This window comes from Cupressus sempervirens, chromosome 10, assembly GCF_028749045.1.
Source record: "Cupressus sempervirens isolate cs-2001-9-10 chromosome 10, ASM2874904v1, whole genome shotgun sequence".
NCBI lineage: Eukaryota > Viridiplantae > Streptophyta > Pinopsida > Cupressales > Cupressaceae > Cupressus > Cupressus sempervirens.
The window spans coordinates 131,982,845-132,000,120 of record NC_143127.1 but is presented as its reverse complement, the minus strand read 5'-3'; the positions used below and the strand labels follow the sequence as shown (position 1 = coordinate 132,000,120).

Below are 17,276 nucleotides of genomic sequence, written 5' to 3'. Positions count from 1 at the left end.
AATGAAATGAACGAGTTACATATTAACCTTGTGAATATTATTTCTCAATATGCTATTGAAATGTGGCCTGAAGAGTTAGATGTATGAAGCAATATTTTCTTTTGTGGCATCAAATGAGAACTTCAATGGCATTTCTGTTGCAGAAAATTACAGTTCTAACAGGAGCAGGCATATCAGCAGAATCTGGTATTCCTACTTTTCGAGGAGCAGGTGGACTATGGCGAACATGGAATGCAATGGTATCTTTTTAGTGTTAATCTTTCTCGGTTGAATCCGTGTGCCAAAAATTTGTGGGCTGATCTTTGTCATCTATTTTCATGAAGGAATTGGCCACACCTGGGGCATTTACTGCTGATCCTTCACTTGTTTGGGAGTTTTATCATTATAGAAGGTGAAATTTGTCTTAATTTCTTCTTTTTTCTCAACTTTCTGAGTAATTTTGTTGGTTAAATATAATTAACTCTAGTAATTGCAGATAAATATTATGTTTGGCCCATAACCTTTTCTTTTTATATAAATGTGGTTACAACCGAGTAATGAATCTAATGAGAAGATATACATAAAATTCAATTTTTGTGCACATATTGAATCATGTAACATGTTTTATCTTTTCATGCAGTGCTTGTTCCTAATTTTTAGAAGCAACATAGGTGTATAAATTAGTAATATTTGAGAACATTATCATAGACATACCTTCACAAAGTCCGATGAACCAGCCCATGTTTTAATTTTTAATTTTTAATTTACATTATAAAACACACATGTGTTATAGATATAACCTTCAAGGATATATATAGGAGCTTCCACCTAAAAAAGAAATACATCATTATCTAGGAAGTATAACATCTTGCTAACCCATTAAAAACGCTGTAGGATCCATATAGAAACAGAAAAAGCTTATCAGACAATACCTCAAAATAAGTTTAGTGTTGGAAATTGCACCTAGTATAATACCATGTCACATAAAGCCTTTAGCTGAATCAAAGACAGTGGTCACACTTTCAATTCATGAGTTTGCTCAACCCACTCTGCTACCTTTCGCCATTTGTCTTCCCAATCACTTTGGTCTTGATTCTTTGTAGGCAACCATGCACCGTGGAGACGTTTGCTCACTGTGCATTAGTGTTGTGAATCTCTTGACTAAAGGTGGTTGTTGAGATGTTACACCTGCTAATTCTGGCAGTGTAATGCCTCTCTAGACATCCATTGAATTTGGGAGGATGCCTGGTCTCTTTCTCTGCCCATTTTTTGTTTCATTTGAGGGGCTTCTACATTCTCTTAGCTACATTCGTACTCTCTAGAATGTTTCCTTACTCTTGGCTATTGTTCTTGCTCTTCCATCGCTTCTTTCAATCATCGACTGACAACCATTGCCATACATATTAAATTTTCATTTCGGGGGAGGTTCACATTCTTATTCACTCCGACAAGCCTTTGGTTTGTGATGTTGAAGGGCAGTTTCATTCTCTCATTCCATTTGTCTATGATAGTGGCATAGTTTCATTGCATTTGTTTTAGTTGTACTTCCATTATCATTTTATCAATGTACCTTGACTATTTGTGGAGGTGGGAACACCAAAGCAGGGGTTTGACCTTGATAAACTCACAATCATCCCAAGTTATTTTTTCCTCGGTTGCATGTGTGCAAGCACAACAAAGAAAAACTCAATTGTTTTGGAGGCTTCATTTTTTGAACCCTTGTATGTATTCCTTATCTTGCCTTTTGTCCTTCCAATCATTTCTTTGTTGCTTTATGTTTCTGAACTTATTCTAGATAAAATGTATCTGGAAAATGGAATGACTTCCTCTTATTTGGTGCCTTTCTATACGGATTTTCACATGCTATTTATATGAGACATTTGTGCACTGCTCTATGGTCTATGACATGCATGTAGATCTGAGGCAGATTGTTTATGGGGTTGACCAGAGAGCCCTTATAATTTGTGCATTTGTCTTCTGCCATCTAAATTCTTTTATTTGTTAACTAGTGCCACTTACATATACATCCATCCATCCCATTGAGACAACGTAAGAGGTTGAGGAACTTCGATGGTTTGCATAAAGTGAAGTGAAGGGTATTGAGTTCTCAAGGGGCCTCACTGCCTTTCGTAGTGGTTCAATATCTCTACTCATACATTTCAGTGAACCTGATGTGGACTCGTCTTCTATCTAAACTTGTGGAGACTTGTAAAACAAATTATGAAAGTTAAAACAAATTTCCTTTGTAGTCTACCTTGTTCTTCTTTATTATTGTGATTGTTGAAGTGTTTTAAAGCTCTTCTATGAGCTTTGCGACCTAGGATGCTTAAGGGATTGTGGTGAGGACCTCAAGATTCTTAAAATAATGGTAGTTGTTTGATTTTATTGAAAGAACAAAATGTAGTTACATAGGTGTTGGTAAACAGATTTGTCTTCCCTTAGAATACTTTCAGAACTAACTCACAATGCTCAAAATGAAAGACAAATAAGAACCAACAGTTGAGTCAAGGAACATTGCCTTTCTACCCTGACTCTCTCCTTATTTTACAAGGCACAGAGGGTATGCTTTTCACCAGAAAGCAATAAAGGAAAACCAGGATCTGCTCACAACCATGACACAAATGCGAAAAAGAAGACTTATAAATGTAAAGAGATGAATGGCACAGAGTTCATTCTTTCTTAATACCCATAAGTTATAACAGATAAATCAAGGAAAGGTTCAATAATCTGGCCCAGATAGATAAATGTTTCAGAACTCAAAGTTTCAGAGACAAAACATAAATGTTCAAATTGCACAGGAAAACACCATAAGGAATGCTGCAGCTATACAAAGCTTTATTGACATCTGAAAAGATATAAGCAAACTCAAAGTTTTGAAAGTATCTTTTATTCCCTCAAACGCAAAGCACATGACACACAGCCCAAACGCCCCTGACACACAGTCCAAATGCCCCTGACAATGATTACACGTGAAACAAAATGCCCCTTTCCCTTTACAATCATAAAATCCAAGAAAGACTCTCCTCTCCTAGCCTAAGCTCCCCTGGATTACCATAATATCCTTTTTGAAACTTCCTCATTTCTTGGTAACTGTTTCTTCAGAATGAAACTGTTCCTTGAGAAAATTTTTGACTGCCAATGTGTCCCTTCTTACCTTGTACTTTCATTTGATACCAGTAAGTTGGGGTATTATGAATACAACATCCATATGACATATCTTGACAGGTGGAGAAAATAATCATCACCATGTATTAGTCACTCATACACCTGTTTTCACTATCCTCTCCTTTCCCATCAAATATGCATGCTATATAACTTTTATGTTTTCATTCATATATTTCATTGTACGTACAGTCAACAATGAAAGGTGTCCACTTGTCACTCTGATACACTCAATTAATCTGTTCTCTGTCCCATTCAGCATTTCATCATTGTAATTCTCAGTGACTTTTAGTTTTAGAACTGATTCTTGGAAATATTATGTGATTTTCCCATATCTTCACATTCCCATATGCCTTATCTTTATTCCATTACAAGTTAACAACTAGAATTGAACTAGTGGCAAGATCTATATTTTAGATCTATTTTACAATTCGAATATCTGCCAGCACTGTTGTAGTCAACGCCCTTGGCATCTTGGAGATTTAATGATTATAGGAAGGAATTACATTTTGGGGCATATCCAACATGTTCACATCCAATTTCTTGCTATTGCTAGAGAAACGAGATGCCAACCGACAACACCACTGACCAGAAATACTGTGAAAAATAGACTGTCAAAAAACCAATCTGTGAATTAAAGAGGTGCTCCAGAATGCAAATTACAACCGCTTGTTTATCCTTTTAATAGCCTTTTATTTAACATTGCTGTCTTATTGCTTCCAAAGAACTATCAGGTTGACACAAGAATGCCACCAATGTTTATCTCTTTGGGATCTCAGGCTTTGTCTATGATCTTCAACATCTGCATTCTTTCATGCTTAACACTGCAAATCGTATCCGCTCATTTCATTTCACCAAGAATTCCATTGGAAAAACAGGCAGCAAATTTTCTTATGACTGTCGCATATCTTCACATTGCAACTATCCCTGACTGCGAGCAGGATTTCTTGTTTGGGTCTACATTGGAACTGATTGAGATTTATCAAAGTTACGAAGACTTTCAAGTCAAAGGAACCGCCTGCTAGCACTGAGAACTCTCCCTTTGATGTTGGCAATTTGAACATTTCTCAAAATAAATTCAGGCCTGATGACGACTTACCCTGCAACATCCATTAGTTGCTATAAACAATGGGGAGCTTAGGCATATTGGTTAGTCGACACAAATTGAAACTTAGAAACCATATGATCTGCCTGGGCACCACTTGTCACCATGGCGGTGAAGATTAGAAGTTTGGAAGCTGTTGCTGCCACCAACCTGAGCTTTTAGAATCAATATATTTGGCCAATTATCACTTAGATATTTACTCATTTTTGGTGGGCCTGATACACCACTAATGTTTTGGACGTTAAACCTACTTGGATGCTCTTTTTGATTACATGTTGGGTCTGTACTAAGTCCATGAACCAGGTCATGAAGCTGTATATTACGCCATTTGAAAAAATTGTGACTCCATTCCCCATGCTTCTTGTATAATCCCTGGTTCATATAATCAAAACCTGTTACAAATGTCAGAGTTTTCCATATTTGGATGACGGCCATATAGATGTTCACTATTTTCAGTAACATGTTGGGGTATCACCAAATTTTGAAATATTAGAACAAGGTCGGGATTTCTAAGAGCTTAGGAATCACACACATCACCTGATGATAGATAAATTACCGGCAAGATGAGGAAACATGGAACTTGGGAACAATGTGAACAACGTGAGTCTGGCTAAGAAGATGGTACATCAAACTTGAGCTGATACTCTTATTGATCCTGCAATAAGATAATGCATTATAACACATGACTTCTATTGTCATGGAGGTTCGTAAAAACCTCGGGTTTCTTCTCTATGCATGAATTTTGGGACTTTATGGGTTTGATTAAAACATGGGTTGGGTTTGAAATTTTTTAATCTAGCCATTGTCAGAATTTAGGGTAACAATAGGCAATCACATTGTTGATGTTTCTTAAAGAAACAAGCACTAATCACTAAACTAGAAACGAATCTAATCTACCTAAATGTGAAGGAATATGGATCTGTAAAAGAGAGAATAATAATTTCTGAATATGTCTGATGGACTATATTTCAGTCCTTGTAAATTGCTTTCGGAATTTTTTTTTGAAACTTTGTATAGATCTCTTTATGATCTCAGATATATCTGAGAAAATTATAATCACAATTAATATATGTCTGAGCACACAAATTTACTCTGCAATGTGTTAATCGCTGCAGAATGTATTATCAGTTTCGACTGATATTTATAATATAATTGGTATCAGCTGCTTGCTTTGGTAAGGAGATTGCCAATGTTATTGTTGTCCTACCAAGCAAGCATCGATAGGTATGTTTATATAATCAGACATCACTGTGGTAATGGAGACACAGGCAGGTAACGGAGACACTGTGGGACCAGGGCATCACTCCGGGCAGCAGACACGATACCAGACAGAGTTCAGATTCCAGACAGGCTCGATAACAAGGGAAAAAACAAAGACTGGGCCCAGCCCACAGCAAGATATTGGCAGGCCTTTAGTTCAGAAGGTGTCCCAGGGCAGTTTTCAAGGTGCACGTTTTCCGGTTTTTTTTGTTATATATGTTTGCTCTTGCTACCTTTTGTTTTGTATTTCGTTCCTTTGATGAATGGAAAAACAAATTGTGGAGACACAAACAATGGGAAAACAAACTGTGGATATGCAAAATATGGGAAAACAAACCATCTCATTGGTAAAAAATGGTCAAGAAATTCTGGTGCACTTTGAAACTAACCATTTGGGGCAAGTCAAAATGGCTTCACTTGGCAAGATAGGGAAATATATTTGGGTCAATGTTAAACAGTTCAAGGGCATTTTAAAATGTAGACTTGCTCACTTGAAATGTTCACATGAAAAGCAGAAACACGGGCAGAGATTGCATAAACAAGAGAAGAAACAAAAAGATGCTGTCAAAATGTGCCCTCCTCCACACTTAGGTGGTGACAGTCATTTGTACGGTAGCAGCAACTTTGTTGACCCTGTTATGTACAGCCCTACCTCCACACCTCTCGCTTGGTGCCCAGATCTTTATGTACAAGAACTTTTAAGGGCCAAGAGGAGGTTGGAGCTCCTAGAGGCTAAGGAACAAGAAAGTTACCATAATATACAGGTGCTAATTGCAGCAAATAAAGCTCTTGCAGACAACAACAACATTTTAAAAGCTCAAATCTCAATGCTGCAAGAAACACTTTTAGCAGGGAAGCTTGAATGGCAGAACATGAAGGATGAATGGAAAAACTTGAATGCTACATTGGAAGCAAACAAGGTCACAGCAAATACCGAGCCATCTCACAATAAGGAGAGAATGATTCTTCACGCTAATTCGCTGGGAAACGTAGAGGTTGAAGAGGAAAAGAGAAGTTTTTTCAGAAATCACCAAAACTTGGGACGAAAACAGCAAACACCTTGATCTGGCAAGGGAAGAGGCAAAGATTCTTGTGAAAACACAAGATAGAGAGGTCAAGGAAAGACAACTCAGGGCATCCAATATAATTATCAAAGGAATAAAAGATTATGGGGAAGGCAAACATACCCTCGACTTAAGGAGAGATTTCCTACAAGAAGTGTTGCTGTGGCAAGGTAAAATCTGCCAAGCTTGGAGGGTTGGCAAACCACACGTTGAGAGAAATAGACCCATCGAGGTAGTCATGCCCAATATTAGCGACAAACAAAATTTACTTAACAAAAAACAGCTCTTGAGGGGTTCTCGCTTCTTTTTAGAGGAGGATCTAACTATGAGACAGCAAGAAGAAAGAAGGATGGAAATGGAAAAAATCAGAACAGCTAGAAATGAAGGCAAAAGAGCTTGGATGTTCAAGGGAAAAGTAATTATTGTTCATTTTGGCCACCGCCCCAATGAAGGGCAGCAAGTAGGCAACGAAAGGGCGACAGGTGCGACAACAAACACTTTAGCATGCAGCGATACAATGAGATCAACAATCACACTTAGCGATGATAACTCAACTTCGAGTCTTCCACATCAAAACAAATAGCAATCAAGCTCAACCCAGGTGTCCTTAAGTTTAGTTTGTTGGAATTGCAGAGGTTATCCGTGGAGACATGGGTCTGGGTTAGGGCCTATTGCAGAAGGCAAAGACATTATTTGTCTCATAGAGACACATGAACATGAGGGATGTAAGACCCCATTGTTTGAAGGCTATTGGAAGCTGGCAGTGTGGAATGAGGCAGCGGGAAATGGTAAAGGTCATGGAGGTATAATGGTTCTAGTAAAAGAAAGAGAAGGTCGTGCCATTCAATTGGAAAAGATTGATTCTAATAAACAATTTATATGGTTCAAAATTGTAGAAAATAACACTCTTCTCAAGATCGCAATCTATTACTTTGCTCCACAGGTATCTAAAACTTATTAAAAGTGTGGCTTAGATCACAATGACCCCTATGCTGTGTTAAAGAAAGTTGTTGCTGTTTTTTCGCTGCATGGGGATGTTCTTCTTGTTGGAGATTTCAATGCTAGGACAACAAATCGGCAAGCTAGTATTTTCAGCTCCCAAGTAAACGATAACCCTATTTGGCTCACAGAAGAGAGAAATCATCAATGGGAAAGAATATCCGAGGATGCTAAAGGTTGCAATCATTTTGGGGAAGAATTGATCACTTTATGTGGCACATTTGATCTAATGATATGTAATGGTTTGGCTAGATGGGCTAAGTCGGGCAATTTCGCTTGCAACACATACAACGGGGCAAGTGTAGTAGATTATGTAATTTGTTCGCAGAATTTGTATGAGAATATTGAAGAAGTAAAAAATTGGAGAACACATTTGGGATCTCAAATCAGATCATAGACTGCTGTACATAAATTTGTATTGGGCAAAGGATAGACGGATTGGGGCAAAAAACCAAGGCCCTCAACACCCCCCTTCTCAGGGCAGAATTTTGTTGACTTCAGAAAACAGTAACACTTTCAGAGCTACTCTTGAGGAACTTTGTATGGGACACCCTATGTATAAGCATGTTGTTAATAGTAACGATTTATCAAATCTGATTCATGAGGCTCTTTCAAAATGCAAGAGAGCAAAAAATAGAAAATCTAAAACTAATTGTTTTCCAGTCAATGCATGGTTTGACAAGGAATGCAAGAGGGCTAGGAGAAACCTAAGGGAGTCAAATAAAACCAACCTTGACATTAAGGCCTACAAATAGATCCTAAAGAAGAAAAAAACTGATTTTATGTTCAAAAGGAGAGAGGAGCTAATCTTCTTGGGTAGAAATAACCCCAAACTTTTTTGGAAAGAGCTCCAACCAAGGAAAAAGCAAATTGTAAATAATATTACTGCCACCCAATGGTTTGAATATGCTAAGAAACTTTATGAACAAGAGGGTGGAGTGGGACAGCCACCTGTGGTCAACGATACTACTAATCTTTTCATTGTGCAAGAGATAGAGACAGGGATTAAGAAGTTGGGTGGAGGTAAAGCAAAAAACCTTGTTGAGCGAAAAGCAGAATATTTGAAGTGGGGTATGAAAACTCTTGCACCGCACATCACTGAAATCTTCAACAAAATCTGCCAAGAAGGGTTTCCGAAAGACTGGACAATCAGCCTTGCAATACCACTTTTTAAGAGCGGTGATGTTAATAACCCCTCCAACTACAGGACTATAATGATCAATCCCCTCTTTGCTAAACTTTTTGGCAGCATGATAGAAACTAGGATCAGCAAATGGGCAGAAGAAAACCATAAACGTGGTAAAGGGCAAGTTGTTTTTAGGCCAAAGCACTCGACAGTGGATCACTGTGTCACTCTGAGGCACATTATTGAAAAAGAGTGGGAGAAAAAGGAAGAGGTTTTTTGTTGTTTTGTTGACTTTAAAAAGGCTTTTGACACTGTCCCTAGAGACAAGCTTTGGCTCAGGATGGAAGAATTGGGGATTCCTATGCATCTCAGAGCTGCTGTTCATAGGATGTATGAAGAGGTGAAAGTCAAACTCAGAATTTCAGATGGCATTTCAGAATGTTTTAGGAGCGATATCGGGGTCAAGCAAGGTTGCCCTTTATCTCCTACTTTGTTTGCTTTATATATTGACAAGCTAGAAGAGTGGTTAAGCATGGAAAAGGGTGAAGGCGTTCAGCTAGGTAAATTTGTTATAAAGCTGCTCCTATATGCGGACGATCTCATTTTGATTGCCAAATCTGCCTGTGGTTTGCAAGATCATCTATCTTCTCTTGAGAGCTTTTGCAGAATGGTGGGGATGCAGGTCAATATCAGCAAGACTAAGGTTATGGTTTTCTCTAATAATAAAAAACAGCATCAACATGAGTTTTATTACAATAGAAGTGTTCTTGAAGAAGTTGCGGAGTATAAATACCTTGGCATCGATTTCAACAAAAAACTAAGCTGGTCTAGTTGCAGGCATAAAAGGACATTAGGTGGGTGGAAGGCTTTTTATGCTCTTCAGAACACGTGCCTTGAAGCGGAGTTGTGGGATTGGAAAACTATCCATACCTTGTTCGGTCTTCTTGTGCTGCCTGTTGTTCTTTACAGGTGTGAATTATGGGCCAGCAACACTACTATAGCACAATGGAAACAAATCGAAGGAATCCAAAAGCATTTGATCACAAGCAAGTTTAAAATCAAAAACATTGTTCCATATGATATCATGCTAAGTGAAATGGGGGCTGCTCCTCTCGAGGCACTTGTTATGGTTTCCCTTTTAAGCTATCTAAAAAGAATCGAAAAATGGAAGAGGATAGATGGCCTAAAGTTGTCTTTAGTGATGCACTATGTAAGCAAAAAAGGACATGGATGCAACAAAATATCAAACGGATGAGTAAATGGAATATTCAATTCAATATGTGCCCCACAAATAATAAAGAAATAAAGGTCTCTGTTATGGAGAAATTCTACAAGAGAAATTGGGGAAGGGAGATTGGGAGGAAGAAAATATATTATATAAATGAGTTCAACCCCACTTGTGATCAACTCCAAAAAGCGTACATAGGAGCCAACATTTTTTGGAGGGCTAAAATTCTTATTGCTCAGTTGAGAACCAACTCTCACCAACTTCGTTGTGAGACCGGGCATTGGAAAAGGCCAAAGGAGGCTTGGGAAGAGAGAATTTGCAGATTCTGCAATTCTGGGAAAAGGGAAACTGAACAACACTTTATTTTAGAATGTGAGGCCTACAAAGACAGCAGAGATAAATTTGCGGATACTATATGTGACAATTCTTGGCATAACTTATTCAACGAAGAGTACATTGAGCAATTGGGTGGGCTCATCATCATCCTACACAAGAAACGAATGGAGCTACTTAAGTTTCCCATAGGCTATTTTTAGCCTCGCGGACGTTAAATTTTTATCTATCTATCTATCTAATTTCAATAGTTGCATTCATGTAGGGGCATGATCCTTACGTGGTTCATGCCACGTAGGATCATGAGTCGTGACCCTACATGGATTTAACCATTTGATTGCTACTGATAACATAATAATCTCATAACTCTCATGCGGGAGGATACTAAAGATCATACTAGTAATGTATGAATCGATATGCATTGACACAATTTAGCATTTCCAATACCCGATCAATGGGTGAGTGCAAAAGAAGGTTATCGTGCCGTAGGCAGATAAGAACTTGATTCACGTAGTGCATATATATATATATAAATGTGATTACAATTATGATTATATATGTGTGTGTGTGTATATTTATAATCTTTAAGACAATTTTATATATATATATATATATAAAATTAGATCAATTATTTGTATAATATTGTTTGCCTCAATTTGAATGAAGCTACTTCCTTAACACTCCCTCTTAGCAATCGAGGATTGAACAACATCTTAGATGTATTCTTTCGGTATGAGTATTTATGTCAATTCTGTAAAGCTTCCAAATTGAATACATTTTTTCTCAGAGAAATGTGAGATATTTGATTTCCGGCACTCCGGGACTATTACAATAATAGATAGTCATCTATTATTAGTTAATAGTAATCTATTGTAAATATTTAATTAGCTTTAGTTGGCTGTAGCTTTTTTAGCTTTCTTTCAGCTAGAATAGAATGTTTCTATTCTTTATGATCATTTCCTAAGGAAACATCGTTCCATTCTTTTGTATAATGTATATAATGACCTCTCAGTCTCTATTAGTATGTGCAAGTATTTTACCAATTACTTCCATAATATGGGTATCAGAGCCAATGCTTCAATTTTTTTCGAAAATTTCATAATTTCTTACAAAATTATTTGCTTTCAATTTTGGAAATTATTTCTGATTGCGGTATAGGGTTTCCAAACTTTCGAGAAACTCCTCTAATCTCACCTAGTTCTTGGCTAGGGTTTGAGAAATTGAAAATCACAAATCTGGAGATCCTTTTTTTCTGCAACTTGCATCCTCAGTCATGTCTAAAAATTGCGAGCTCCAAAATTGCGATCGGAACAAAACAAACCTCTACAACTCACGATTTCATTGTCCCTAGGACACTTGCGACTTCCAGTTCGTGCTTTCTCTACAAACCACAGACATCTGTTCAACATTGTTGAAGGGGCTTCGTGTGTCTAGTAAAATTGCAATTTCTGCTTGCAACGTTTGATAAACTCGTAATTTCATGTTATGTTTGGTGTCATTTTTTTGCTTGATGCAGCCTAGATGCCCCTCTTTGTAACAAAATCGTCCATTTCGGGCATTTCTTTTCTAGCAATCAGCCATATTTTCTACAGATCTGACCTCCATAGCTGCCAACTAGGGTTTTCTTTGAAACCCTAGTTTTGGACCTCAATTGTTTTTTCTGATTTCAAATTCTTGGCGAGTTTTTCAAGAGCTCAACTGTGTTCTCGTTATATTTTTCCAAGTGCCTCGATTTTTGTGCCTCAATTTTTGAGCCAGTGGATCTAGAAAACGATAACATTTTCTTTCTGGGTTTTTCGAGTTCTCTTTTGGGTCACTCCAAATTTTCTAGGTCTTTTGTTTTTACCTCAAAGAGTGTGCCTTCTCTGATTTTCACAATTTTTTATTGAAAAACGTGCCATGGCATCTCTGACAAACATTCTACTTGAGTACAACTCCAAATTCAATGGTTGAAATTATTGCACTTGGAAATAGTGGATCATCACAATTTTTGAATATCGAAACATTGATCACCTTGTTCTGGATGTTATGAAGCATCTGATTGCTCACCGATCACCTTGGTCTAGGTGTTACGTAGTGTTTGACTGCTCGTGGTCTCGATTAGGATAAATGAGATCTGAATAATTGAGAGATAGTGATGCTTCTCAAATTATCCGTGGTTGATGATCAACTCTCTCAGATTCCATCTAGCAAGACAGTTGTCGAGATTTGGACACATCTCAAAGGTCTTCATGAGACTTTTGACAAAAGCAGAGTTTTCTTTTTGCAGAACACTCTGTTTTCTATTGTCATGGATGAGTGAACGTCGCTCCAGGCACACCTGAATAGGATTCAGGGAATCCGTGATCAGTTGCTTCCCACCAGTCACAAGATGAAGAGGATATTGTCGTTATCACTCTTCAGAGTTTACCAAATTCCTATGAGCATTTTATCGAGACTCAACATCACGTCTTCTGGTGTTGATTTGAAGTTCACTAATCTCTACACACTTCTGCTTCAACAAGATCAGTGGAAACAACAATTCGGTAGTAGTTCCAGCTCCACCTCCGCAGAGCAAGCCTTTGTTGCTAAATCCTTTCAGAAGGATAAAGGCATGTTTTAACAACCATCTCAGCAAAAGTCTTCTACTCTAGCATCAGATTGTTCCCGAAAGAACATTCAATGCAACTATTGCCACAAGTTTGGGCACATGAACTTCACAATCTAGACAATCAGGTTCATAGCCCAAAGCGAATAGTGTAGAGCACATTGAGCAGATGAAATTTGCCTTTTACACGTTCATGGTTAAAAGACTTGCAAATCATGTGAAATCGTCTGTCAACTGACTGGATGGTCTTGGCGATGTTTCTATAGCCGACGGAATGATTGTCGTCGGTGTTTTGTATTTTGGAGCCGATGGGTAAATAGTTTGTAGCGGAGATAATGTTTGTGGCCGACGGACTCCTCCGGGAAGGTTCGGCGAATAGTATTTATATCCCGTCTAGGATCATTGTAATTCATCATTGATCTTATCTTATCAAGCATAATGTAATGTTTTGGCATATGTGAATAATATAAGTCTGCTATTTGTTCCATTGTCTGTATGCATTCATACCGTTTTCGAAAGCAACGGAGGAGATAGGAAGGGACAGTAGTGCAACGGTGGCAACAGACCCAATGCTTTTGGCGCTTACGACGGGAAGGCATCCGGTGGTCGTCGAGATGGAAATTTTGGGAAAGGTTCTGACAGACACAATTGTTGACGGAGGGTCCTGCGTGAATGTGTTACCGGAGGATACCTGGAAGAAGTTGGGAAAGCCGACCTTATGGCCACCTGCATTCCAGTTGCTCACGGCGGACCAACACGGAATCAAACCGTTGGGAATCTTGAAGGCGCAACAGGTAACTATTGGAACGCAACCATTTTTATTGGATTTCGTAGTCATTCCATTGAAAAGAAGAGGATATGATGCTATTCTGGGACGGGATTGGTTGGTGCAAGCAAAAGTAAAACATGATTGGAAATGAAATACCCTATCAATGGAGCGCGTATGCAAAAGATTCATAATTGACCTGCACATACAAATGGTAGGTGAGGAGGCAGCATCGTCAGACTCAGAAGGTGAAGGCGACAGTGACGATGAAAGAAATGATGATGAAGGAAAGAGGAGAATGAAACCGAACAACGGAGTATTGACACTAGGAGGATCAAATGATGACGACTTAGACTCGATGAATGGCCTTTACCACTGGCAGATAGAAGACTACGAATTGTTTCCGAGTTGTAATATGCTAAGGGTCGACGAAGGTGAGAATAAAGAGGAAAATGAGTGTGTGAAGGAATATAGAGCAGCGGAAGAAGCAAAGGTGGTTACACCTGAAGCTGAGGGGAAGAACATACAGTTCAAGCCCAGAAAAAAGAAAGATCCCATTGTCAAGTACACGGCGAACGGACCGCGCGGAAAGAAAAGGTTACACCCCAGCACAAAATTACTTGAAGGGTGCTGCCAACAAGGAAATAATCTAGATGCGCGACGACCACAGGCACAGTGGGCGACTGAGGTGACACAGAATAGACATAAGGCGTGGCATGACAAATTCAACAGGTTTCAGCCGGGGCAGTTGGTACTCAAGTATTACGGGCGAAATGAAATCAAGCCGGAGAAGTTCAAAGTCAGATGGGTCGGACCATACCAGATCCGAGAAGTCGGTGACAATGGAGCAATTAAATTGTCAATCTTGGATGGGAAGAGACCCCTCAGGCGGTCAACGGGTCCAAATTGAAAACATATCGTGCCCCGAAGATTTCATCACAGTCGAAGAAATCATTGTAGAATGATCCGAACCTGTCGTCATCGCTGAAGAAGTCGTCGCCGAATGATCTGAGGGCTCCTTCGTCGTCGTTGTAGAATGGTGACTCCTGGAGGCAAAATTGAGGTACCTTTGTATTTTTTATTCTTAAAAATAACAATAAAGAAATTAAAAAAATTGGGTAAAAAAATGGTAAAAAAAAAAGAAAAGAAAGGAGAGAACTCAGTAGGCCGCGGGCACCTCTCCGCGAGAGAGTTCCCGCGGGTAACTCTCCGTGGGAGAGGCCCCGCGGGCACATGTCCGCGAGTAACTCTCCGCGGGAGATGGCCCGCGGGCACATCTTCGCGGGAGTTTGCCGCGGCCACTAACCTGTCCACGGACAGGCAATCTGTGGGCAAGCTGTTCGTGGGGTCATCTTTCTAGATCTCCGCCTTAAATAATTTCATCCGCGGGCGTTTTTTTTTGTTTTTATATATACCCGCGGGTCTCAAATCTCGGGAGTTTGTCCTGTCGCGGAAGTTTGTAAATATTGTTTGGCAGTGATATCTTTCCGCGGGGCTTCCATTTTTCCGCGGGCGGTCGTCTGTGATTTATCTATTATCTTCCCGCGGAGACCTTTTTTGTCTGCGGGGTGTGCCTTTTCCCGCGGAGTTCTTCATCGGGCGCCGACGGAGTTTGTCCACATCTCTCAGTGGAGTCTTTTCGCATTTTCCCACAGACTGCCCCGCAGCTTTGCATTTTTTTTCCAAGCGCGTTAGCTCAGCGGTTTCTGGAGAAGCCAGAATTTAATGCGATTTGCAACAAGCAATTTCGGAAGGAATAGATTGTTTGATTATTTTCATTGCTGGAAGAATTATTGAGCTTCTCATTGTTGGAGGAGTTGTTTCAGCCAAAGATTGTTGGAGTTGAGAGATTGTTGAGTTTGTGTAGAAGATGGGTGTGAGGGGTTTTCTTTAAAAAAAAAAAAAAAAGACGATAGATTCAAGTTGTTTGGAATGAGTAACAGACGATGCCAAACGGAAGGGGAAGCAACAGTGGTTATTGAAAAGAGTCTGGAATCAGCAAAAAATGGCAAAAATAGTGTGTTCCGTGCATTTTTATGTGGGTTCCAGAGTGCTAATTTGGGTTCCAGGACCCTGCGGGGGCGTTGCCCCGTGGACCCGCAGTCATTGCGGATATCAGTCGTGGGAGTCTGACCAATTGAGAAGAGTTGAAGTTGCTGCAGGCATGGACTTTCTGTGTACCAGAGGCATTGGGAGTAGGTGTTGGCCGGGAGGCTGTCTTGGTGGATGTGTAGAGAGCTTGGGAGGAGTTAATCATCCAGTTGGAGGTAGTGCAGCGACACTTGGCTCAGGGTACCGAGGAATTGAAAATAGAGAAAGCAGCACAGGTGGCTATTAAGGTCAGCTTCATTGAGGAGGCAGAGTGTTGTGTTAGCAGAGGCTACAGGCACGGGATGAATGTGGAAGTGATGTGACAAAAGCAGATTTTTCTTGTTGTAGTCACTCTGTTAATGTATTTTGTTTGTTAATTTCTCTCAGATATTTTGTTAGTCGTCAGGAGACGACTTTTCTTTTTGGGGGGGATGGTGTCAGCCGATTGGATGGTCCCGGCAGTGTTTTTGTAGCCGACGGAATGATTGTTGTCGGTGTTTTGTATTTTGGAGCCGACGGGTAAATAGTTTGTAGCGGACATAATGTTTGTGGCCGACGGACTCCTTCGGGAAGGTTCGGCAGATAGTATTTATATCTCGTTTGGGATCATTGTAATTCATCATTGATCTTATCTTATCAAGCATAATGGAATGTTCTGGCATATGCGAATAATATAAGTCTGCTATTTGTTCCATTGTCTGTATGCGTTCATTTACTTTACCCGTACGGTAAACATCGTCTGCCTGGTACATTGATTTAGGTGCATCTTCTCATTTCACTTACCGCATAGACCGGTTTACTGACTACCGACATTATTCAGATTCTGTTATTTTTGGTAGAAGAGAAGAGTACACTGATGTCGGCAAAGGCAACGTTCAGATTCAGTCTCCTAGGAGGAATCTCATTTTCCTCAATGTGTACTATTTTCAAGGGATGGAGCCAAATCTACTCTCAGTCAGTCAATTATTGCGACATTCTCCTCACTTGGGTGTCACCTTCAGTTCACATCAGTGCACCATCACTGATCGGGCGACTTAGTCTATTGTTGTAGTGGGTCTTGAGGATCATAGTCTTTTTAGACTTACTAATTCTGGTGATTCTCAAGACTTAGCTATGGCTGCTCGGTGGTCTTTTGTTAGCACACTTTGGCATCAACGATATGGGCACTTAAATGTGCATTATCTCTCATAGCTTGCTCAGGATGAGCTTGTTCTTGGATTACCAGAGATTCAAACTCAACAGCTTGGAGTTTGTGATGCATGCCAGGCTGGGAAGCAACATTGTACACCTTCACAAGTGGCGATATATGGAGAGCTTCTCAGGTACTTCAACTTGTTTATGCTGATATCTGTGGCCCTATGGCCACTCCTTCAGTTCTTGGGTCTAGTTATTTTCTGTTGTTTGTTGATGATTTGAGTAGAAAAATGTGGGTGTATTTTCTTTAAAAAAAATCAGATTAATTTCCTAGATTTTAGAAGTTTAAACCTTTAGTTGAAAAAGAGTCTGGGAAATCTATTATTACTCTTAGATCAAACAATGGGTAAGAATTTTGTTCTAATGTTTTCTCTGGCTTCTT

General features: G+C 39.4%; 1 protein-coding gene across 4 annotated transcripts in view; it reads left to right on the top strand.

Moving 5' to 3' along the window:
* The window catches only part of LOC149532964 (uncharacterized), a 224,985-nt gene that overhangs the window by 36,137 nt on the left and 171,572 nt on the right, over positions 1-17,276 (top strand). For all 4 annotated transcript variants that reach the window (XM_089804558.1, XM_089804559.1, XM_089804561.1 and 1 more), the window contains exons 3-4: positions 144-239; positions 324-391. In XM_089804558.1, the coding sequence (XP_089660684.1) occupies positions 144-239; positions 324-391 (164 nt within the window). The remainder of the gene's footprint in view (positions 1-143; positions 240-323; positions 392-17,276) is intronic.